General features: G+C 33.7%; 1 protein-coding gene across 1 annotated transcript in view; it reads left to right on the top strand.

Moving 5' to 3' along the window:
• The window catches only part of DNAH14 (dynein axonemal heavy chain 14), a 361,979-nt gene that overhangs the window by 223,716 nt on the left and 112,714 nt on the right, over positions 1-25,549 (top strand). The window contains exons 51-56 of the mRNA XM_031968698.1: positions 557-697; positions 2,731-2,898; positions 7,710-7,880; positions 14,375-14,542; positions 15,379-15,471; positions 17,675-17,872. Of these exons, the coding sequence (XP_031824558.1) occupies positions 557-697; positions 2,731-2,898; positions 7,710-7,880; positions 14,375-14,542; positions 15,379-15,471; positions 17,675-17,872 (939 nt within the window). The remainder of the gene's footprint in view (positions 1-556; positions 698-2,730; positions 2,899-7,709; positions 7,881-14,374; positions 14,543-15,378; positions 15,472-17,674; positions 17,873-25,549) is intronic.

Here is a 25,549-nt window from a genome sequence, read left to right as displayed (position 1 = left end):
AGTCTTTCTTGATAGCCCACTTTTTTCTATTCTCATTTCTAAATGAAAATCATCTCTTCCCTCCTGAGATTTCTCACAGTACTTGGGCACCTTCCTTGACTAATTTCACTTGCAATAAAGTTATTTGTCTATTCCCACCATTTAACTGTAAATACCCAGAAAGTAGGCAGAGTCTATTGAATATCTATATTTGTATCCTTAGAATCTAGCATTTAATATAATATTTAATTTAATATAAATTCTTAATAGATTTTCACTGACTAAAATTAGCTGCCTAGTTTTAAGATTAGGGTATTATAAGAAAGACAGGCAAAGAGGGAATCAATCTCATAAGTAACATTTCTCCAAATAATGTCTTAAAGGAAACTTGATGGGGTTTCTAATGTACCCATAATTCTATCCACAATGCACCAATGTCAAACAAAAGGTAGTCTCTTCCCAAATCAGGTCTCTTATCCTTTTCTGATCCTTTCGTTTCTAGATCTATTCCATCTTCTAAGCTCAGAGTTCACTGACTGTATTACTATTGGTTCATCATTCTTTCTGTTTCTCACAGGATATTCAAGATGTCTCTCTGGTTTCAGCTTGTGGTATTCCACCTGGTGGCAAAAGTGATATCAGTCCACGTCTCATCAAACATTTTTTCACACTAGTACTGCCTCATCCTCCACAATTTGCCTTATATACTATTCTTCAGGTAATGAATGAAATTAGAAAGTATAAGGCTTTCATAGACTAAGAAGAAAGGGAAAAGGATGGAAAATTTAAAACTACTAACTTCTTAAAGAACGGTACCATCAGAGATTACTGAGAGAGACACTATACTTGGAATGGAAAGTGTTGAATTTGTGTTGAAATTGTAGTCAGAAAATTTAGGTTTAAACTCCAGCTAATTAGCTATATGACCCTGAACAAATCACCCTTTTCTGAACCTCAGTTTTCTAAAAATGGAGATAATAATTCTTGCACTGACTACTTCAGAAGATTATCTTGAAGAAAGAGCTTTGTAAACTAAAATTCCATGAATATGTTCTTATTTAATTTCCTCCTTTATGAAAATTCCATAAATATGTTCTTATTTAATTTCCTCCTTTATGTTGCCTGTTTTGTTATTTTTATCTCTCCTTAACTTCATTTACTTTTAGGTAATATTTTATTTTCCCCCAACTACATGTAAAAATGAATTTTAACTTTTTTTTTAAGTTTTGAGTTTTAAATCCTATCCTTCCCTTCTGTCTTCCTTTTTCTCTCACCTCCCTGGGAGAGTAGCCAATCTGATATAGTTATACTTGTGCAACCATGTAAACAGTTCCATATTAGTCATTTTGTGCAAGAATACTTGAACAAATAGAAAAAAATGAAAAATAGTATGCTTCAATCAGTATTCAAACAACATCAGTTCTTTTTCTGGAAGCAGATAACATTTTTTATCATGAATCCTTTGGAATTGTCTTGGATCTTTATATTGTTGAGAATAGCTAAGTCATTCAGAGTTCTTCATCATATTATGTAAAGTGTTATGGTTCTGCTCAAATCACTTTGTAACATTTCATGTTAATTTCTCCAGAAGTTTTTGAAACCATCTTGCTTATCATTTTTATAGTAAATAATATTTTATTATAGTATATACTACAACTTGTTCAGTCATTCCCCAATTGATAGGCATCCCCTCAATTTCCTATTCTTGACCACCACAAAAAGAGCTGCTACAAATATTTTTTGTAATACTAGCTTCTTTTCATTTTCAAAAAAAGCTCTTTTGGATATAGATCTAAGAAGAGTATTGCTCGATCAAATGGTATGCACAATTTGCCCCAGGTATAGTTATGGACATAATTACAAATTGTTCCATCAGTTCACAACTCTACCAACAATACATTAATGTTCCAGTTTTCCCACATCCCCTCCAAAATTGATCATTTTCCTTTTTTTGTCACAGCCAATCTGATAAGGGTGAATTATTTTAATTCGCATTTCTCTAATCAGTAGGGATTTAAAGCCTTTTTTTTTAATATGACTAGAGATAGCTTTAAAAATACTTCATTTATAAGAAAGAGAATCTAAATATTAACTAAGATTGAGGAACTAGTTGCATTATCTTATATTTCCCGTTGATATACTGGAGAACCAGTGGATCAGAAAGACATTTCATGCACATTGTTGAAACGATATAGAACTGTGCTCTGGAATATGCCTTATGTATATCCCCAGACCTTCAAGAGTCCTTGCCAATAAAATTGACCTTTCCAAGAAGCCTGGTAGTTTGCTAGCCACCTGATAATCCTTCAGAGAAGGCTTTTTAAGAATCCAAGTTGATCATTAAGTTACATTGAAAATCCTGATTTCATACTTATTTTGTAATTTCATCACTTCAAGGAACTCAGAGGGCATAGCAGCTGGCCATACCAATATCCTGGCTGATATCAGCTATCCTCAATGAAAGTCCCTTGTTGCTTTCTCCCCCTTTCCTAACAAACTCTTGGAAACTCTAGTCCAATGGAAAACAATAGGAAGCCTGAACACTAAGTCATCACCAACACCAAGTAGCACACATTCACCCCTTGAAGCTTGGACAAGCTATAATGATAGTCCTGTTTATCTGTTATGTGATGGCTATTAGCATTTTAATAGATTTAAACTTCTTGTTACTGTCATAATGCACAAATCTGTAGGAACCCTAACTAAGGAATACTTAAATATTTTAAAAATATTATTCACAAATTTTTTTAGGTTCATCTGGGAATCCACATGTATGGCAATGCCTTCCTCTCTGATGTTCAGAAGTGCAAGCAGCAACTGGCAGAAGTCTCCCTCTCTATATACTATCATGTATGTCACAACCTGTTACCGACCCCAGCTAAGTGTCACTACGTATTTAGTCTTCGAGATCTGTTTAAGGTTTGTGTCAAATTTCATTCTATATTAGCATTAAAATATTTTTACTTGTAGAAAATATAATTTTGCTCATTAAATGTGGTTTATATATTTGTCCTTTGGATTGTTGTCAGCCAGCACTATACCAAAAATCAAAATATAATGCTATTTTGTCTTATTTTCTCATTCATTCTATGTTAGGGCTTCTACTGAAGGATGCACAACAAAAAGAGAATGAAGTGAAATTCAAATCAATCAATGTTGTCACTTATCATCTTTGATATTGGATGAAAGCTGAAACTAATTATTAAAATGAGATCTAGGAAGCATTTTTGGATTTTGATTATTTATGCCTATTCCTCTCAGCACAGATTTCTGTTTGTTCTATATGGTTTTTTGGTGATGATTTGAGAATTGGTTAGCTATTCTAAAACACTGAAATTTATGGGGGGAAAAATTTCATCTCTGAGGCAAAGAAGGAATTAGCAAATGTCTTTTTTGTGACTTTCTCTGTACTATTGCCAGGTCATGAATATGTTACTGAATGTATTTGCATTGTAAAAGTAGTTTTGAACTTACAAGTGTGAAACAAAGTGATGCTATACAAAATCATTTCATCAAAATGCTTTTAGTCTTGCTCAGGACTATAAGCATAATTAAACAGAAGTTTAAGATTGTCTTGATGTGAGCTGTCCCTTCGCTAAAGTAGATCTGACCTTATTACCTGGGTGATCCCAGAGAAGTCATTTAATTTCCCTTCTCTTAACTCTAGTTTCCTCATGTATAAAATAACATGGTTGAACTTGATGACCTGTAGACTCCCTTCTAGCTCTAAATCTTTGATCCTGTGCAACTTCTTAGTAGATAGTCAAACTTGCCAATACTGAACAATCCATTTCCTTTCAATCAATCTGGTCACAAGACTCTCACTGAACTTAACTAGACTAATCCTTAGAGAATAGTCTTTTTACTCTGTTAGGGGTACTCACTTGGTCTTAGAGAAACCAGCCACCTCTCCCCAAAAACTATGGTGACCATCAAAGGAGAATTTTAATGGAAACCAAAAGAAATAGTATTGATAATTTTGATAACTGTTTTTCTTGATATGGATATATATTTTGCCTTAATGTAAATAATACAATTAAAATGCAAATTAGTAGTAGTGTAGGGTACTAAAAGGGGAGACTGTGGCTCATTGGATAGAATTCAGTTACTTCAGGAAGACCTGAGTCCAAATTCAACCTCAGACACTTGCTATCTATATGACCCTAGAAAAGTCTTTTAACCCTGTCCTCATCTGTAAAATGAGTTGGAGAAGGAAATGGTAAACCACAACATCTTTGCCAAGAAAACCCCATGTCCTGACTAGGAGATTGGAACAGTGGGATTCTCACCTTTATAGACTCAAATTCAACTGATTGCTGTCTTTTGGATAAGATTTTACATTTATCCTTACTATACTCAACATAATCAATCTACTGTTCTATCTTGTTTAGATATGTTCAGGACACAACTGAAAAATGACTGAATAACAAGAGTAGTGCACAGAGTGATAACCATGGGACACAGTAACAGCTCTTCCACTTATAAGCTCTATTGTTTTGTTTTGCTTTGCTTTGCTTTGTTTTGGACCAGACTAGTGATTTCATTAGTTTTGGGAATTCACATTAAAGAAGGTCTCTCTACCAAAGCAGCTACCGTCCTTCAACTTAGTCTTCAAGAGTTGACTATAGTTCTGCCAAATTAAGTGACTTACTCATGATCATAGAGTCTGGGTGTGTCAGTCAGAACCTCCTAACTCAGGTCTTCCTAATCAGGCGCTAAATATCTGATACTACTAGCAAATCCTTTCTACTTTGTAAGATCCACTTTCCTCATCTATGAAATTAGAGGATGAGATGATCTCATTAACTTCCATGGCTTTACTTAATTCTTCTATGCAAAAGACTTCTGAATCTCTGTATGTAACACCCCTGAATTCCTGATCTGGCTCCACATTCTACTGTGCTTTTGACATCTGTGATCTCTGATTTCCATCTGGACAGCCATGGGTAGCTCAGACTCCAATATCCAGAAACATTCATCTCCTTCCTCCCAAAATCTACTCTTCCTCTCAATAGCCCTGTTATTTCTAATTTCACTATCATCCTTCCAGTCACTCAGACACAAAACACTTTTAAAGTCTTCTTTCTTCCTCATTCTCCCTTTATCTTCAGTTACCCTGTCCTATTTGTTCTAATTTCACAATATTTTTATGGAATCTCTGCAAAAATGGTCATCTTGTTTATGTTTAAAGCCCTCCAGTAATGAGAAATCCACTTATTCCCAAGTCAACCCACTCCACTTTTTGATTTTGTTATTTTATTGATTAGTATTGTCTGACTTCTTGTGACCCCATTTGGGACTTTCTTGGCAAAGATACTGGAAGGGGTTGTTGATTCTTTGTCCAGCTCATTTGACAGATGAGGAAACTAAGGCAAATGGGGTTAAATGACTATCCCAGGGTCACACAGCTAATAAATGTCTGAAGCCAGATTTGAACTCAGGTTCTTCTGACTCCAGATCTGGCACTCTGTCCTGGCTTAGCTGCACACTTTGGGGAAGCTTTAATATTTAGGAATTTTTCCTTTATATAGAACCAAAATCTGCCTTTCTCCAATATCTGCCTGTTATTCCAGTTTCTGTATTTGGAGATGAAGGTTTGGGGAGAGGAGTAGGAGAAGAATAAATCTACTACTACTATTTGAAGACAGCTACCAAGTCCTAGCTAAGTCTTTTCTCCAGGTTAAATGTTCCCCAATTTCTTCAAGCAATACAAGTATTCTCCAACCTCCTCCTCATCTTAATTATACACTTCTGAAAGCATTTCAGTTTCTCATTATTCTTCCTAAAATTTAGTGCACATAAATGTACATGATCCTGAAGATGTGTCCTGACCCGGAGATGGATTAGTGGAATTCTCACCTCTATAGACTCAACTTCAATTGATTGTTGTCCCTAGGATAAGATTTTACATTTCTCCTTACTAAGCATTACAGATTCAGTGTAGTGTTCTTGCTTGTTCAGATATCTATCATTCCATAGATTAGCTTTCTCTCCTACTTTGGGTTGACAGTACATCTCATAAGCATATCACCTATGCTTTTATCCAAGTAACTATTAAAAATGTTTAACAGCACAATGCCAGCCACAAATCCCTGAGACACTTCACTAGAGACTCCCATCCACGTTATAGTGATCCCTTCAAGATCACTTTGGGGACCCAGTCATTAAGTCAATACTGAAACTATTCCTACAACACTGTAATCTATGTATTGTGTTCAGTTTTTTTAATCATGTCCTACTTTTCATGACCCCATATGGGGACTTGGCAGAGATACTGGAGTGGTTTGCCATTTCCTTCTCCATCTCATTTTACAGATGAGGAAACTGAGGCAAACAAAGTTTAGGGATTTGTCCAAGATCACACAGCTAAGAAGCTGAGGCCAGATTTTAACTCAGGTCCTCCTTTGTTTTATTTATTATGCTACTTAATTGCCTAAGACTATTTTAATAGATTCTTATTCTGTTTCTGTCTCCCATTCTTTCTCTTAGACAATACATCTTTCATAGAAACAGCAAAATAATTTTCCTAATGAAAAAACTCCCTGGTTGATAAATGGTAAAGAGATATGAAGAGACAATTTTCAGACAATAAAATTAATGCCATCTAAAGTTATATGAAAAAATTTTCTAAATCACTATTGACTAGTGATTAACTAATTAATTAGTCACTAACTAATTAGTAACTAACAAGCTAAACCAACTCTGAGATACCCCCTCACATCTCTCAGATTGGCTAAGATGACAGGAAAAGACAATGATAAATATTGAAGGGGATGTGGAAAAGCTGGGACACTAATTCATTATTGATGGGATTGTGAAATCATCCAACTATTCTGGACAGCAATTTGGAACTATGACAAAAAGTCTATAAAATTGTCCATACCCTCTGTTCCAACAGTGCCATTACTGGGTCAGTGTCCCAAAGAAATCAGAAAAAGAGGAAAAAAGATCCATATGTGCAAAAATGTTGGTAGTAGCTCTTTTTCTGGTGACAAAGAATTGGAAAGTGAGTAAATGCCAATGAATTGGGGGATAGCTGAATAAGTTATGGGATATTACTGTTCTATAAAAAATGAGAAGCAGTTCTATAAAAAGTGAATTTTAGAAAGGCCTAGAAAGATTTACATGAACTGATACTGAGTGAAACAAGCAGAACCAAGAAAACACTATACATAGCAATAGGTTCTCAGTGGTTCAGTGTTCCAAGGCAGTCCCAATTCATTTTGGATGGAAAATGCCATCCATACCAAGAGAGACACTATGGAAACTGAATGTAAATCAACCCATATGGTGCTCACTTTTTTTCTTTTCCATCTTTTTTTTTCTCTTGATTTTTTTCTTTTGTTCTGATTTTTCTCTCCCAACATGCTTCATAAGGAAATATATAAAAAACTAAAAGTATATGTATAACCAAAAAAAAAGTTTTTTACATGTAACTGGGGAAAATAAAAATAAAAAAAAAACCAACCTATGCAAAGAAACTTAACTTTGGATCATAAGTTTCCCTTCAGTAGCTATTCTTTGTTTCATCCTCTCCTTGTCCCATCCATTTTACTGCACATGTAGATCATAGTTTGTAGAAATGGGCAATGATTTTTAAAATATATACTTTTCTTAATTGTAGAGTCCAGACGTGCTGAGGTTTTTAGCAATTTGGTTATTTGATATTTTGCAATATTTTTAAAATAATTCAATGACTTTTGAAAATTTTAACTTGATATTCCTAACAGCTACTCAGTGGATTATTACAAGCTAACAAGTCAGTCATTGTGTCTAAAGAAACTCTTGCCTTGTTCTTTGTACATGAAGCAACTCGAGTATTTCATGATCGCTTAATTGATTCTGAGGAAAGAATATATTTTTTCCAGCTTCTTTCAAATGAATTAGAAATCTATTTTGAGGTAAATGTATTCATGTTTTTAAATGTTATTCTTTCATTAAGAACCCTGGGGAAAAGAATGCTGTTTTCAGAAAGATACCTGAAGTTTGTTATCTTAAGTGTAATTATTAAAATTGCTTTTAGATTAAGTGTAAGTGTCACTTGAAAAATCACTGAAGAGTCTCCCTAAAGATATTACAAAAAAGCAACAGTCTCTGAACTCAAATAGATTTCAGATTAAGTTCCCGCCTTTATCCTTGAACTTCTAGAAAAAACCATTCCCACCAGTACCATCAGACATACTTTAAATTTTTAAATGAAGCTATTATCTCTCAATAGGGAGAAGCTTCCTATGCATGTATAAACCAAAGGGGATAACCCTCTGATCCCTACTAAGAAAGAGAAAAAACTTTTTTTTTTCTCCATCAAAGAAAAGGAGGAAGAATTTTTCTACAAATATCTGAAGTTTTTGGTTTTTCCCCTTCCCTTAGTGGGATGACCAAAGGAAGGAATCATTTTCTCTACCGATAGCTGAAAAGATTTTAGTTTTTGTCTTTTTCTTGGTATGATGGATAAAGAAGAGCTGGACCAGAGGAGGACTTTGGGATCCAGAGCAATTGGACCTTTTTGTCTGCATCTTCTCATTGTTGCCAGAATAGCAGTGAATATATCAGTGTCTATCAGACAAGCCAAGGACAAACTAGACACAGAAAAATAAGCTTCAAGACTGTACAAGGAATTCAACAGAAAAGTTTCACCATGGGAGCTGTTATCATGTTTGTACATCTGTTCTATACCCTAACCCACTTTCTCCTAGACTCTGTATGTTCTTGTGAGAGAGTGTGTCATGGACTTTTAAAGGAAGCAGAAATGTTTACATACCAATTGTTCTTATAATACCACCACAGCAGATAATCCTTTCTAAAAATTAATTAAATCTGGCTAATGAGTTGATATCAATTGATAAGTATAAAAAGAAACATACTGGGAGAGGCTTATGAGCTATAGTATTAAAAAACTGCCCTCCAACTTTTTGGAACTAATTCTTTTCACCCCAGAGTAGCATAGTAGCCACCCTCCAGAGATCTGATTTGTCAGTGAGATTGGGAATCAAAGTGGTAGCTAAAAAAGCAAAGGATAACTACTGCTGTATCTCAAATTGTTATTAAGTAGAGAGTTACAGTGCTCTTTACAAAGAGGCCACAAATCATAACATCATAGAATTAGAGCTAAAAGAGATCCTGAATGCCATCAAATCCAACTCTCTCATTTTACAGATGAGGAAGCTGTGAGAAATAACAGGACCACCAATAACATTTAGAGCTTTGTTCTTCACAATGATGAAGATTTCAGTGAGAATGATAACTTGATATTGAAAGACAAATAGAAGGGGAAAGGAAAGGAAAACTCACCAGCAAAGTAGTATAAAGATAAGTAGTTCAATTTACATTGAACTGGAGGCTAATTCTAAAATGTAATCGCTCATGATTAGAGAAGATATAGAAAGTTCCTCTATCTTTTTCTCCACAAGACAGATATAAAAATTATAGCAGAGATGGGACTGATAAGACTTGGCAACAAATAGGTTATGAGGGATAAAAAAAAAAATGAGTCAAGATGATGTCTCTGTAGTTGTAAAACTGAGCTAATGGAATCCTCAATGGCTGAGCATAGTTTAGCACAGTGGGAAAAGCATTGCTTAGAAATAAAGCAGAGTTCCTGGGGTAGAAATTACCTTGAGGAGGATTCTTAAAGAGAAATGGAAGATATCACTACAAAGTAAATTATTATTATGGGACTGGTAAGGGTAAAAGCATGAGAAATCCTTGAGAAGAGGTATGAAAATGGATTCTACTTACTTATCTGGTACTTTACTCAGACCAATAATATAAACAAATGAAATACTACAGAATTTTCAGAATGCTACTAAATATCATTTTTTCCTTTAAAATTTGGGGGAGGGGGGATACTTCTAAGGGTGGAGCTAAAATGGCAGAGTGAAGCCAGGAAGCTGCTCAAATTCTCCCAGTTTCCCTCAAAAATCACATGAAACCAAGCCTCTGAATAGAGTCTGATAGAAAGAAACCATTTTCTAGTTCAAGAAAAACTGGAAAAACTTCAAGAAAAGTCAGTCTTGATAAGGTGAAAAGGGCATTCATCTCAGCTCAAACATACTCTGGGAAAGCTGGTGAGAGGGTCTTGATCACAGCAAATCAGCAACTAAGACCCTTATTACTGGTTCAGTAGAGGAAGAGATCAATGGAGCAGCTTCCAGTTCCAGCTCAGAAGGCAAACTCTGAGAAACTAAGCTGTTTCCTGAAAAGAGCAGGCAAAGCTATCCCCTGCAAACACAAGAGGCCTCTATATTTTATTTTATTATTTTATTTTTTATTTTTAATAATTTGAATTGAAAGCCAAGTTGAAAGCCAAAGCTCAGAACTGCATAGGAAACTTGGACCAGCATCTTCTTTACTCCAGAAGCAGAGCTCAGCCATAGTTTTTTTTTTTTTTTTAAGAGGAAATAACAAAAGAAAATGCACAACAAAACAGAAAAGAACCTTGACTGTAGAAAGTTACTATAAGGACAAGGAAGGCCAAAACATCAACTCGGACAAGGACAAAATGTCTACAGAAGAGAGAGTGATATGAATTGGTCACAAGCCCAAAGATGCTTCTTGGAAGTACTCATAAAAGACCTGAGCAAAGTTTTGGCTCTAAAAGGGAATAACTTAATCATTCAGTTGGGTATAGAAATTTATCTAACCCTAGAAAGAAGTAGAAAGAGAAAGAGGAAAGAAAGAATAGGGGCTGGATAGAAGGGAGAGCAAAAACACTAAGGAAAAAAGGTAAGAGAAGGGGGGAGGGTGATAGAAGATAAAATAATGGGTGGAGTAGGTCAATAAAAAACAAAATACTACTAAGAACTGAATGGAAAAGGATATATGGGGGAAAAAATAAGATGGAGGGAAATACAGAGCTGTGAATGTAAATGGGATGAATTCTCCCATAAAATAGAACTGAATAGCAGAGTGGATTAATGTGTGTCAAATGTGTTTCTTGTATTCAACATATTGTAGGATTCTGTTTTTTAATTCACTGTGGGGCCTCAAGTTTCTCTCTCACAATTTGACAAATCTAATCACAGAAAGAAACTAGGAAAGTTAATAGGATCCTAGAAAACCTAGAAATATTATATCTCTGGAGAAAATTGAATAGATATAGAAAGAATTACATCTTTTTCTCTGCAGTACATGGCACCTCACAAAAACTGATCATGTATTAGGGCATAAAAATCTCACAATCAAATGCAGAAAAGCAAAAATAGTAAATGCTTCCTTTTTAGACCACAATGCAATAAAGAGTCAGGGAAAGATAGACTAAAAACCAACTAGAAATTAAATAATCTAATTTTAAAAAATGAATGGGTCAAACAACAAATAACAGAAACTATCCATAATTTCATCCAAGAGAATGACAAAATGAGACGACATACCGAAACCTATGGGATGCAGCCAAAGCAGTCCTTGGGAGAAAATTTATATCTCTAAATAGCTACATTAATAAAATAGAGAAAGAAGCGATCAATTGGGCATATAACTAAAAAAGCTAGAAAAAAAAACAAATTAAAAAACCCCAATTAAATACCAAATTAAAAATTCTGAAATTCAAAAGAAAGATTAATAAAACTGAAAAAAAAGAAAACTATTGAACTAATTAATAAAATTAACAGTTGGTTTTATGAAAACAACAAAATAGGTAAACTTTTGGTTAATTTGATTAGAAAAAAGAAAGAAAAAAAACATATCATCAGCATCAAAAATAAAAAGGATAAACTTACCACCAATGAAAAAGAAATTAAAGCAATAATTAGGATCTATTTTGCCCAACACTATGGCAGCAAATATAACAATCTAACTGAAATGGATAAATATTTACAAAAAATTTAAATTGCTCAGATTAACAGAAGAGGAAATAAATTAAATAGTCCCATTTTAGAAAAAGAAATTGAACAAGCCATTAATGAACTCCCTAATTAAAAAAAAAAATCTCCAAAACCAGATGGATTCACATCTATTTGGTAAATTCTACCAAACATTTAAAGAACATTCCATTACAATACTATTGAAACTATTTGCAAAAATAGCTAAAAAAGGAGTCTTGCCAAATTCCTTCTATGACACAAATATGGTAGTAATACCTAAACCAAGAAGAGCCAAAACAGAGAAAGAAAATTACAGACCAATCTCTCCAATGAATATTGATGCAAAATTTTTAAATAAAATATTAGCCAAGAGATTACAGCAATTTATCAGCAGGATAATATATTATGATCAATTGGGATTTATACCAGAAATGGTAGGCTGGTTCAATATCAGAAAAACTATTAACATAATTGACCATGTCAATAACAAAACCAACAGAAGTCATATGATAATCTCAATAGGTGCAGAAAAAGCTTTTGACAAAAAAAAAAAAGAAAATAGCACCCATTCCTATTAAAAACACTAGAGAGCATAGGAATAATGGGAACTTTCCTTAAAATAAGTGGAACCTATTTAAAACCAACATCAAGCATTAGTTGTAATGAAGAGAAGCTGGATGTATTCCTAATAAGATTGGGGGTGAAACAAGGATGCCCATTATCACCACTATTATTCAACATTATACTGGAAGTATTGGCTTTAGAATAAGAAAAGAAAAAGAAATTAAAGGAATTAGAATAGGAAATGAGGAAATAAAACTATCACTCTTTACAAATAATATGATGATATACTTAGAGAAGCCTAGAAAATCATCCAAAAACTTGCTGGAAACAGTTCACAGTTTAGCAAAGTTTCAAGATATAAAATAAAACCACATAAATAATCAGCATTTCTATATATCACTGACAAAGCCCATCAGCAAGAGATAGAAAGATAAATTCCATTTCAAATAACTTTGGACAAAATAAAATATTTGGGTGTCTATCTACCAAGACAAATCCAAAAACTATATGAACACAATTATAAAACACTTCACATAAAAATAAAATTAGATCTAAACAACTGGACAAATATTAATTGCTCATGGGTAAGCTGAGCTAAAATAATAAAAATGACAGTTCTGGCTAAACTGATCTATTTGTTTAGTGCCATACCAATCAAACTGCCAAAATAAATTGTTTTATCAAACTAGAAAAAATAACAAAATTCATCTGGAAGAACAAAAGTTCAAGAATATCAAGAGAATTAATGAAAATAAATATGAAGGATGATGGCCTAAAATTATACAGAGCAATACTCATCAAAACCATTTGGTACTGGCTAAGAAATAGACTGGTGGATCAATGGAATAGATTACAGACACATGACATAATAATCAAGGCCTACACTAATCTAGTATTTGATAAGCCATCAGACGCCAGCTTCTGAAATAAGAACTTACTATTTGACAAAAATTGGTACAAATAAAACCAACAGAAATAAGATTAAAAGGGAAGTACAACTAAGGGAAAAAATCTTTACAGCCAGTATTTCTGATAAAGGTCTCATTTCTAAAATATATAATCATTCCCCAATTGATAAAGGGTCAAAGTATATGAACAGGCAACTTTCGGATGATGAAATTAAAGCCATCTTTAGTCATATGAAAAAATGCTCTACATCATTATTGATTAGAGAAATGCAAATTAAAACAATTCTGAGGTACCTCTCACACCTCTCAGATTGGCTAAGATGACAAGAAAAGATAATGACAAATGTTGGAGGGGATATGGGAAAACTGGGACACTAATGCATTAGTGGATCTATGAAATGATTCAGCCATTCTGGATCATGGACAACAATTTAGAACTGTGCCCAAAGGGCTATCAAACTGTGCATTCCCCTTGAACCAGCAGTGCCATTACTGGGTCTGTATCCCAAGGAAATAATAAATGAGGGGGAAGGACTCGCATGTGCAACAAATGTTTGCAGCATCTCTTTTTGTGGTAACAGAGAATCAGAAAATGAGTAGATGCCTATTGGGCAATTGGGGAATAGCTGCTTAAGCTTGGTATATGAAGGTAATGGAATATTATTGTTCTATAAAAAATGATGAACAAGCTGATTTTAGAAAGACCTGCAAAGATTTACATGAACTGATGCTAAGCAAAACAAGCAGAACCAGGAATACATTGTACACAATGTGTGATAATTAACTCTGAAAGACTTGGTTCTTCTCAGTGGTTCAGTGATCCAAAGCAATCCCAAAAGACTTTGGACAGAAAATGCCATCTGCATCCAGAAAAAGATGTAGGGAGTTTGAATGTAAAGCAATACATACTATATTCACTTCTTTTTTCTGTTTGTTTTTTCTCTCCCATGGTTTTTCTCTTTTATTCTGATTTTTCTCTCTCAACATGATTCACAAACAATTTGCATTAAATTAATTAATTTTTTTAAAAAAAGAAATAAAGCATAGGTAGATGTGAAATTATAAAAAAGAAAAAATTCTAGTAATTTGAAAGTTTTTTTTTAATTAATTTTCTTTCCAAAGCTTGTATGGCCCAGAGACAAAATAATGGATGATTTACCTATTTTTGTGGATTTTTTGGATGTAAACAAACCTCATAAAAGAAGAATCTATCAGAATTGTAATAACTACAAAAAACTTGCAGACGTACTTTTTGAATTCCAGCTATCATTAGGCTCAAGTGGTTTTGAGGTAATGAGATGTTACATAATCTGTTGCCAGTAACTACTGCCTCAAAATTTTAAGGAGCTCTTCAAACATATTGGACAAGAGAGAGGACTCTATAACTTGGGTTTCAAACTGAGCTTCTATAAGATAAAGCTTTGTATTATTTTACTCCTCAGGTAAGCTTTGTATTATTTTATCTTTCAGGTAAGATATGATCTCAAATATGATAAATTCAAGTTTTAGCAACAGAGCTGTAAGGGGTTACATCCAAGGAAAGGAATGGGGAAGAAGAGTTGAGAAAGTAATGTCAGATGAAAATTACACAGAAAGAAAGAGAGAATAGGGAAAGGATTCCCAGGGCTGGAAGTTTCTTCAAAGGCCAAGTAGTTCAAAGTCAATGAAGGTTATATATAAGACCATTTCCTTGAGAGGGATGCCTCATAGGGAAAAAGGAGAAAAGAACAGCAGCTGCAACTCTGTTTTAGATTTTCTTTTTCTGCTTCTGAGTATCAAGTAGGTGAGGATCATTCAACAAAGGAAAATAGAGTAAGGGCAAGCTATTCCAGGGACCAGGTCCTGAAAGCAAAAAAACTATAGCTGTTACTATTCATCTTGCTTTTGCTTTCCTCTTGGGCTTTGCTTTTTCCCTTAATCAGAGAGGCAGCAATAGTAGCCAGTTGCATAAATAGTCTAGCATGAATTATGAATTATTCATGTTTTCTCCTTCAAATTAAAATTTACACCATTTTGAAGACATAATTCTTAATTCTTTCTTTCATTCCTTTCACTTATCACAAATTGTGTTAGATATTTCCCCTTTCTGGTACCATTGTGTTTATTCCTTCTATTTCCTTTCCTAGCTTTCAAATTCAATGGTGTTCTTCAAGGAAGCCACAGAACATGTTTGCAGAGCTACAAGAATCCTTCGACAGCCTGGGAGCCACATGTTGTTGGTAAGAAAAGAAAATTTAGAAATAAAAATTTAAAGTTCCCAAGTTGTGTACAACTTGAGAAATCTAGTAAAAATCATTTTCCTTCAGAATGTTTCCTTAGTACTAGCCACTGAAAAGCACAATACTGGAAAGCTGATGAACTTTAGCACAAAAAGATTTCTTGGATATAATTAAGTTGTAAATTCGTAAAACAGAATAATAGTTTTCTAACATTTCATATAAGACACCTTCAACGTCTAAAATAATACCAAGTAGATTACGTGTGCACTCAGAAGTGTGGGTATAGGATGGATCTGGCACCACCTTGTGGTCCTTTATATTTGCTTGCTTTATCATCAACGTATAATCTGCTTTGAAAAAAAATTTTCACTTATTGGCTTAAATAGCTTTACGCTAATGTTCCTTAAATTATAAACTTTAATTAAAAAATTATTTAGACCCTAGAAGTTGACAGTTAAACATCTAGAGAAACCCCATAATATAAATAAAGGATAAAAAATTAGAATAAGACATAGAAATAAACTTGTCATTGAAACTTTGCTAGCCAGAGCATTGAAACACATTATTAGGGGTATTAAACCATTAAGTATTTTTCTCCCTTTACAAATGTTATTACCAGTAGAATCCAACTTGTAATGTTCGAGCTAACTTTCTGTCATAGACCTAGTCTCCTCCAGCAGTCTCAACCAGTTTCCTCCCACTTTGACTTTGTCTCCAGTTTAAATACTTTATTACAATTATATCATTACAGTATACTGAGTATGTGTGAACTATAGAACCATTACATCACCATACTAAGTAGTAAGTATATATATATATATATATATATATATATATATATATATGAATTATTTTTTATTTTATATTCCAATTATGGGATGAGATTGGGGGGGAGAGGGTGACAGTGTTTTTATCATCCTCCTCTGAAGGCACTCTACAGCTTCTTTAATCAATGACATTCCTAAAATGTGACATCTAAAGTTGAATATAAAACTCCAGATATAGTCTTTGTATCTAGTAAGAGTCCCTAGTGTAGACAATAGCTATCAGTTAGATAAATAATTGAGTTGAAACTAATTATCTGATATTTGATAGGAAATTTAAAGATATTTTGTCATATCTGACACAATGATAACACTAAAAATGTTATTTCTACATGTGAATATACATATATGCATGAAAAATCACATGAATGGCTAAAAAATTTTTTTTCATTTCAAGTATTTAATAAATCCAACTCTCACCTTGGAGGAGTTATTCAAAAGAATGCTGTAGACACATCCCAACATATAAGTCATCAATATAAGCTTTAGGAGATTGATATCAATCAATATCCTAAATTGATGGAAATTTCAAGGGAGGAAGGGGTTTTTAAGGGAAGGGAACAATAAGTTAGGAAAATGGATTTATGAGAAAAGCATTTGGATTTCTGGACTATGGATTAAATATATATCATGATATATATTTAAAGAGAGCAAAGAGAAGGGGGAGAAGGGGGAAGGGGAGAGCACAAAATGAGAACAACTAAAATGAACTTACCTGAAATTTTGCAAATGTGACGAGACTTTCCAGGTCATGTTCAGAGTTGATGAAAGGTTCTCAAGTTGCTTTCTCAGGGCTCTAAAAGAAAGAAAGAAAGAAAGAAAGAAAGAAAGAAAGAAAGAAAGAAAGAAAGAAAGAAAGAAAGGAAGGAAGGAAGGAAGGAAGGAAGGAAGGAAGGAAGGAAGGAAGGAAGGAAGGAAGGAAGGAAGGAAGAAAGGAAGGAAGAAAGAAAAAGAAAAGTTTGATGTGAAAAATGTGAGAAAATTATTTTATAGACCTTGGATAGAGATGAAGACCACCCCCATTATTTCACTAGGACAGGGAATTCTCTGGTGAAGAAACTCCCTTTACCAATGTACATTGACACCTTCTCTGCAAGTTAAAATCTTAGAGAATTTCCTGAGGGGGAGCACTGAGAAGCTATGTGATTTGCCCTAGATCCCATAGCCAGTACATATCATAGGCAAGATTGGAACACAGATCTTCCTGCCGCAAATCAATTCTCTATTGTCTACAAGACAAGGCTATTTTAAAGCAGAAAAGAGCTACCCAAAATCTAAGCTATATTCACTCTTTACCTTTACTATAAACAAACAAAATTATTTGGTGAAAGATTTCTCAAAACATCTGTTTGTTTCATAATTTGTTTTCTTCCATAAAGATTGGAATAGAAGGATGTGGAAAAGAAACATGTGCCACTGTTGCTTCTTATTTGGGAGAGTGTAAACTCTACAGATTATCTACAGCTCGTACTTATGGCCACCTGGAATTCAGAGAAGACTTAAAACAAGTCTTTCTACAAACAGGATTAGAAGGAAAACCTACAGTTTTGCTTATTATTGATATACATCTAACTCAGGTAAGCAGCTTTTATTATGGATCATTGTTTTATTTTTTTTTTCTATCTTCCTCACTTTCTTTAATAGCCTTTTATTTACAGGATATATACATGGCTAACTTTACAGCATTAACAATTGCCAAACCTCTTGTTCCAATTTTTCACCTCTTACCCCCCCCACCCCCTCCCCTAGATGGCAGGATGACCAGTAGATGTTAAATATATTAAAATAGAACTTAGATACACAATAAGTATACATGACCAAAACATTATTTTGCTGTACAAAAAGAATCAGGCTCTGAATTATTGTACAATTAGCTTGTGAAGGAAATCAAAAATGCATGTGTGCATAAATATAGGGATTGGGAATTTAATGTAATGGTTTTTAGTCATCTCCCAGAGTTATTTTTCTGGGCATAGCTAGTTCAGTTCATTACTGCTCCATTAGAAATGATTTGGTTGTGGATCATTGTTTTAAAGACTGACATATTAAAGTATCTGTTGCAAAAAAGTGATAAACATAAAACTGTTTTTGTTTTCTTAGCATTCCAATTCTTTTAAAGATATTTGGTAAGGCAATCTGAACTATTTGACTCAATTCCCTCATAAAAGTTAGAATATCTAATTGATGCTCTATTTACTTAGTTTTCCTAGATATCATCTATTTTAAGTCAAAATATTTAATTTTCTTTGCTCATTCCCTAAACCTATTTTCAGTAGTAAATTAAACATTTGAAAGGATGAATTCTTTTTATCTTTTTATAGGATGGCACATAGTGTCATACCACTGTTTTCCTGATTCCCTATGCTCACAACTTGGAGTTAAAATTTCTTTTACTTTAATTTCATCTTCCCAATATAGTCAATCACCCTGTCCTCCTCATTCTTTGTTGACAACGTGGCCTAGATTTTCAATTTCTAGTCATTATCCTAATCTATATTCTCATTCTCCTGTTGTTAAATATTATTGAATCTCCTTTTTTATAAATTGTAATTCTCCATATAGATTGAGTAAGCTTGTGAATTTCAGGTAATGTAGTTATTCTCAACATGAATGTTCCTCAGTGTCTTCTAGAGCTGGATGTCACCTTGGCACAGAATCACCGAATTTGAGAATGATAAGGGATGTCAGTGGCCATCTAATCTAGACTATAAATAGAATTTCTGCTGTTACACAACTAAAAAGAGATCATCAAACTCTTGCTTGAAGACCTTGGTTGAGAGAAAAGCTAATACCTCCCAGATTAAATTACTCTACTTTAGGTTATCTGTAAGTGTTAGGAAACCTTTTTCTTATACTAAGGCTAAATTTGTTTCTTTATAAATTCACTGCTATGCCCTTTTTGTAGTGGCAAGGAACTGGAAATTGAGTGGAAATTGGTTTGGGAATGACTGAATGAGTTATGGTATATGAATGTTATGGAATATTATAGTTCTATAAGAAATTATCAGCAGGATGATTTTAGAAAGTCCTGGAGAGCCTGCATTTTTGATTTCCTTCACAAGCTAATTGTATACTATTTCAAAGTCCGATTCTTTTTGTACAGCAAAATAACTGTTTGGACATGTATACGTATATTGTATTTAATTTATACTTTAACATATTTAACATGTATTGGTCAACCTGCCATCTGGGGGAGGGGATGAGGGGAAGGAGGGGAACAATTGAAACAAAAGGTTTGGCAATTGTCAATGCTGTAAAATTGCTCTTGCATATAACTTGTAAATCAAAAGTTATAATTTAAAAAAAAAGAAAGTCCTGGAGAGACTTATAGGAATTGATGCTAAGTTAAGTGAGTAGAATCAAGAGAATATTGTACATGGCAAAATAAAATTGTGATAGTCAACTCTTATAGACATGGCTCTTTTCAATAATGAAGTGACTGAGGCCAATCACAATAGACTTGTAATGGAGAGAACAATCTGCCTCCAAAAAGAGGACTGTGGGTACTGAATATGGATCAAAACACAATATTTTCACTTCCCTTCAACGAAGTAAGGAAAAGAAGGAAGAAAAGAGGAAGGAATCGAGGAAGGGAAGGAGGGGATGGAGGGAGGGAAGGAGGAAGGAAAGGAAGAAAAGAATTCACTGCCACTACTTCTGTCCTCCAGGAACACATAGAAGAAATAATCCTTCCATATGATAGCCCTTCAAGTACTTTAACATAGCATCATGCCTTACCCTAAGCTTTCTCGTCTCCAGTTTGAATATATTCAAATCTCTTGACTCATCTGCAACTTAAGAATACCCTTCCTAAATTGTGGTATCAACAACTGAACCCAATACTCCATATGTGGACTAACCAGGACTAAGTATAACATAATAATCTCCTACATATTCGTGAAGGTTATAATTTTCTTAATTACTTTCTAAGATCATATTATCTTTTTTCAGTGTTATATCTTACTGTTCACTCATATTGAGCTTACAAATCCACTCAAATCACCATTTAAAAAAATAATTTCTGCTTATTGTTCTTATATTTTAATTTTTAATAGTGTTTTTGTCAAGAAAAATATTGGTATTCATTTTGTTGTTGCTGAGGCATTTGGAGTTAAGTGACTTGCCCAGAGTCACAGAGCTAGAAGTATTTTTTTTATTTAATAGCCTTTTATTTACAGGTTTTATGGATGGGTAACTTTACAGCATTAACAATTGCCAAACCTCTTGTTCCAATTTTTCACCTCTTACCCCCCCACCCCCTCCCCCAGATGGCAGGATGACCAGTAGATGTTAAGTACATTAAAATATAAATTAGATACACACTAAGTATACATGACCAAACTGTTATTTTGCTGTACAAAAAGAATCAGACTCTGAAATATTGTACAATTAGCTTGTGAAGGAAATCAAAGATGCAGGTGGGCAAAAATATGGGGATTGGGAATTCAATGTAATGGTTTTTAGTCATCTCCCAGAGTTCTTTTTCTGGGCATAGCTGGTTCAGTTCATTACTGCTCCATTGGAAATGATTTGGTTGATCTCATTGCTGAGGATGGCCAAGTCCATCAAAACTGGTCATCATATAGTATTGTTGTTGAAGTATATAATGATCTCCTGGTCCTGCTCGTTTCACTCAGCATCAGTTCGTGTAAGTCTCTCCAGGCCTTTCTGAAATCATCCTGTTGGTCATTTCTTACAGAACAATAATATTCCATAATATTCATATACCACAATTTATTCAGCCATTCTCCAACTGATGGGCATCCACTCAGTCTCCAGGTTCTAGCCACTACAAAGAGGGCTGCCACAAACATTCGTGCACATACAGGTCCCTTTCCCTTCTTTATGATCTCTTTGGGATATAAGCCCAGTAGTAACACTGCTGGATCAAAGGGTATGCACAGTTTGATAACTTTTTGAGCATAGTTCCAAATTGCTCTCCAGAATGGTTGGATTCGTTCACAACTCCACCAACAATGCATCAATGTCCCAGTTTTCCCGCATCCCCTACAACAATCATCATTATTTTTTCCTGTCATCTTAGCCAATCTGACAGGTGTGTAGTGGTATCTTAGAATTGTCTTAAATTGCATTTCTCTGATTAATAATAACTTGGAGCATCTTTTCATATGATTAGAAATAGTTTCAGTTTCTTCATCTGAGAATTGTCTGTTCATATCCTTTGACCATTTTTCAATTGGAGAATGGCTTGATTTTTTATAAATTAGCAGAGCTAGAAATATTAAGTGGTTCAGGCCAAAGTTGAACACTGGTCCTCTTCTAGGCCAATGTTCCATCCATTGCGCCATCTAGCTATTTCTGGAAGTCATTTTTTTTAATATTTTAAGTTTCAAATTTTTCTCTCTTCCTCCTTCTCTCCTCTCAATATACATGGGCTATCATATAAAATATATTTACATGTTGACCACAGTTATGAAATAAGAAACAGATCAAAAAAGGGGGAAAAAACACAAGAATAAGATAGGTAGGGGAAAAAACATATTTTTATCTGTATTCAGATTTCATCAGTTCTTTATATTTTCCTTAATATTTTCCTTCATGATCCTTTGTATTTCTTTTGAATTATTGTGTTGCTGAGAAGAGTTATATCTTACACCTTATACTTAAGCCCATGTGTATTTTCATTCATCCCTATTCAATTTCATTTTGTTAGATTCACTCCAGTATATCACAAATCAATTAACATTTATTAAATATTTACTCTTTGCCAAATGCTTTGCTAAGGACTAAGAATACAAATACAAACAGAAAAACAGTTCTGCCCTCAAGGACTTTCTCATAGGGAAGACCACATATAAAAGAAAGCTGAAAAGCAGAAGGAGATATCTATACAGAAACATAGTAGAGAAAGTCTAGAGAGTAAGGATAGAACCTGAAAAAGAATGAAGACATAGTTGTTTGGGGCACTCTCCATAAAAAAAGATTCTGAAAGGAATGAACCAGAAGAAAAGACTAAAGGGGTAGAACAAAATTCCAGAGTAAGACAGTTAGGGAGAGTCAACTTGTATGATGGAGAAACTACAGAGGCAGAATGAACTTCCAGGGTGGGAAGACTAATGTTAGCATGGTAGAGAACATCTAAAGAGTCAAGGAAAGAGCCTGGAAAGGAAGGGAGACATGGCTAGCTTGGATACTTTCCTCAAAAGGGAGATTTGGGGAGAAACCAATCTTTCAAGGAGAGGGCTACAGGAATGGAATGAACTTTGACAGTGAGAAGTGTAGGAACAAAATGAACTTCCGAGATGAGATCAAAAAAGAAGGATGAATTTTCAGGATGGTAGACTACTGAAAGAGAAATTACAGAGAATCAGGAGTAGACTCCAGAGAAAAATGAGGAGTCCAATGCTCTCCCTTGTCAAGATTTAATTTTGGATAGGGACTGTCATCTAGTATGCTAGTAATTTTAAAGTTTCAGAAGTACCTGTTCAGGGAATGGCATAGATTTAGATGACCATTGAGTACCTTCCAATTATGAGATTTATGATTTTTCAATATCTTTTGTTGAGAGATCTTATATACCTAAGATGCCTAAGAAATTTTATTTAAAAAGTTCTTTTTCCAAGTTTGTAGAACTGAAATATGGTGGGTCTGAAAGTAATAAAAGTCCTTAAAACCTTAAATTTGTTATCAATAAAAATGGTATTTGACTAATTTGACTATTTTATTGCATTATGGTTTGTGAAGGTTATATTAACTAATTTTGCCTTTTTTCATTTATTCATAATATCTCTCTGACCTAATATATGGTTTTTCACATATTCACATAATATTTCAATTTTTAATGTGGTGTTAAGAAATTTTTTGTAGTCCCCAATTAGATGCTATAAATATTTTGACTTTTAATTTTTATACCAATTTGTTCAGTTCCACATTTTCCCTTTTTTTCTTTGTTAGATTTATCCAAAACTAAGAGACTGATTTCAAAGTCTCCTGTTCCTAATGTGTCACTATCTACATCTTATTGTATTTCAATTAATGTTTGCTTTCTGAATTTGGACAGTAAGGCATTTGAAGTATATAAATAAGTTTGTTAGTGATATGAGTTTGTTTTCTGTGACTCCTTTCAAAATACTCTAGTTTCCTTGTTTACCTACTTTAATTTTTTGAATGTTTGTTTTTGCCTAGTCAGACAGCATAATTGCAACTCCTGCTTTTTTTTTTTTTTTTTTTTTTTTTTTTTTTTTTTTTTTTTTTTTTTTTTTTTTTTTTTTTACTGTATTTGATGCATAGTAGTTTTTCCATTCCCTTAATCTTATTTTGTGTATATCTTTGGTTTTTTATATGTGTTTCTGGTAAGCAACAGATTGTAGAGTTTTATTCTCTCATCCAATCTGTTACTCTTTTTTCTATCTCATTGAACTGTTTAATTCATTGAGATTTAAAGTTAAGAGAAGTATCCTTGTATTTTCCTACTTTTATTGCTAATATTGTTTTTTTTATGTTCCTTCAGTCACTTTAGCTTAATCTTTTTAAAGGTGGCCCTATTTTCTAATATTTTTCTTCCTCTCTCCCCCAATGTCGTCTTCCCATTAGTTAATCCTTTTTCTTTGGGGTTTTACTTTTAAGTTACTTTTTTCCTGCTTTCATTTTTTTTTTTTTTTACTAAATTCCTCCCTCTTCTCTCTTAATTAAGTAGATTCCCCTTTCTCCTACTCCCCTTCAACTAGTCCTATTCATTAAATGGATTTTTTATTTCATTTTTATACCCCTTTCCAAAAAGGGTTTTCTTTCATTATCACTCTCTCTTTCTGTCTATTTTAGATCCTCATTCTCTGGTTCATGACCCCTATTTTTATTCCATCTCTATTGTCTATGTTTCTCATGGAATCAAAACTTCAAGATATTTGTTCTGGTCTCTTTCATCTAGATAGTTTCTAACATGGCCTTGTAAAGAATTCCCCTTTTCCACTGTGCCTCACTCCAGTGCAAGGGCAATTCCTGCAGGTGACAGAGAAGACACTGCCCCATGGTAGGACCCTTCCATCAACATGTGCTTAGTTATAATATTGATTTACTTTTAGGCAGGTTATCTAGATTTTGTCCTTATTACCTCAGGTCTACTTCTTCACTGTTACCTCCACTTGACTTCTGCTTTAACCTTTTTATCTTTGTGTACAGTTAGAAAGAAATCCCTTATTGATCTCTCTCTGCTGTCATTGCTGTCCTTTTTTGGCCATGTTCATTTATTCCTCCTGCATTTCTATTATCTAGACTGTCCAAAAATCAAATAATCTCTTCAGTTTTGGTTGCCTTTCTAAGAATGTTCCAGTGTCTCTTTATGTCCATCTTTTTTTTCATTTATGGTTAAGCTCAGATTTGCAGGGCAGATTCATGCATATTGAGCTCCATTGCTATTCAAAACACATAATTCCATTCCCTCCTGCATTTTCTGATGTATATATAATAGTCTTACGTTTTTTGAATTGCCTTTCCTTTACATTTAGAGGTCTTTCTCCTGACTGTGCAGAATTTATTGCTTCTAAGTTGAATTATTAAATTTAACCATTATGTGTCTTGTGGTTTGAAGCCTTGGGTTGTTTGATGTTGGGGTTTCTTTTTTCTGTAGACAATCTATGAATACTTCAATTGGTATTTAATTTTCTATAGATAATCTATGAATACTTCATTTGGTATTTAATTTTCCGTGTTCAAAAGTTCTGGCAGTTCTCTTATATTATTTCCTGCAGAATGGTGTTATAGTTTTTTGTTCTGTACTGCTCTTCTGGGAGACCTGTGATCTTTAGGTTGTCTCTATACATCCTGTCTATTTTATTAGTATGTTTTGCCTGTAAAGTGAGCATAATTTCTTTTAATATTATTGTCTTGAATCTCTTCTTTTAGAATGTCCTTTATTTCTGTGTATTTGCATTTCTAATCTATTGTTCTCTCTCTGCTTTCTTTGGTGAGACTTGCCATTGCAGATTCTAATTTTCTGTCTGGCCCATTATTTTGCTGTATAGAACCATATATTCTATTTTCACACTCTCATTTCTCTCTTAAATCATTCAGGAAGAACATTTGGTGGTTTCATGTTCTCCTCCATACCTCCATCTCATCAAATGTTGTATTGTTTCCCTTGTTTTGCAATGTTTATACATAAATACCCGAATGCATTTATTCGATCTGGAGGCCATCTTTCCTTCTGTTATTATTGTTTTCCTTATTGTTTCCTTTGCTTATGTTTGAGGTCTTTGAATTTTCTTCTTTCTAAGATCTTGGTAATTTCAGTCTTT

The sequence above is a fragment of the Sarcophilus harrisii genome, chromosome 4 (genome assembly GCF_902635505.1).
Source record: "Sarcophilus harrisii chromosome 4, mSarHar1.11, whole genome shotgun sequence".
Lineage (NCBI taxonomy): Eukaryota > Metazoa > Chordata > Mammalia > Dasyuromorphia > Dasyuridae > Sarcophilus > Sarcophilus harrisii.
The sequence above is the reverse complement of the archived record's forward strand: the minus strand, read 5'-3'. Positions and strand labels throughout refer to the sequence as shown.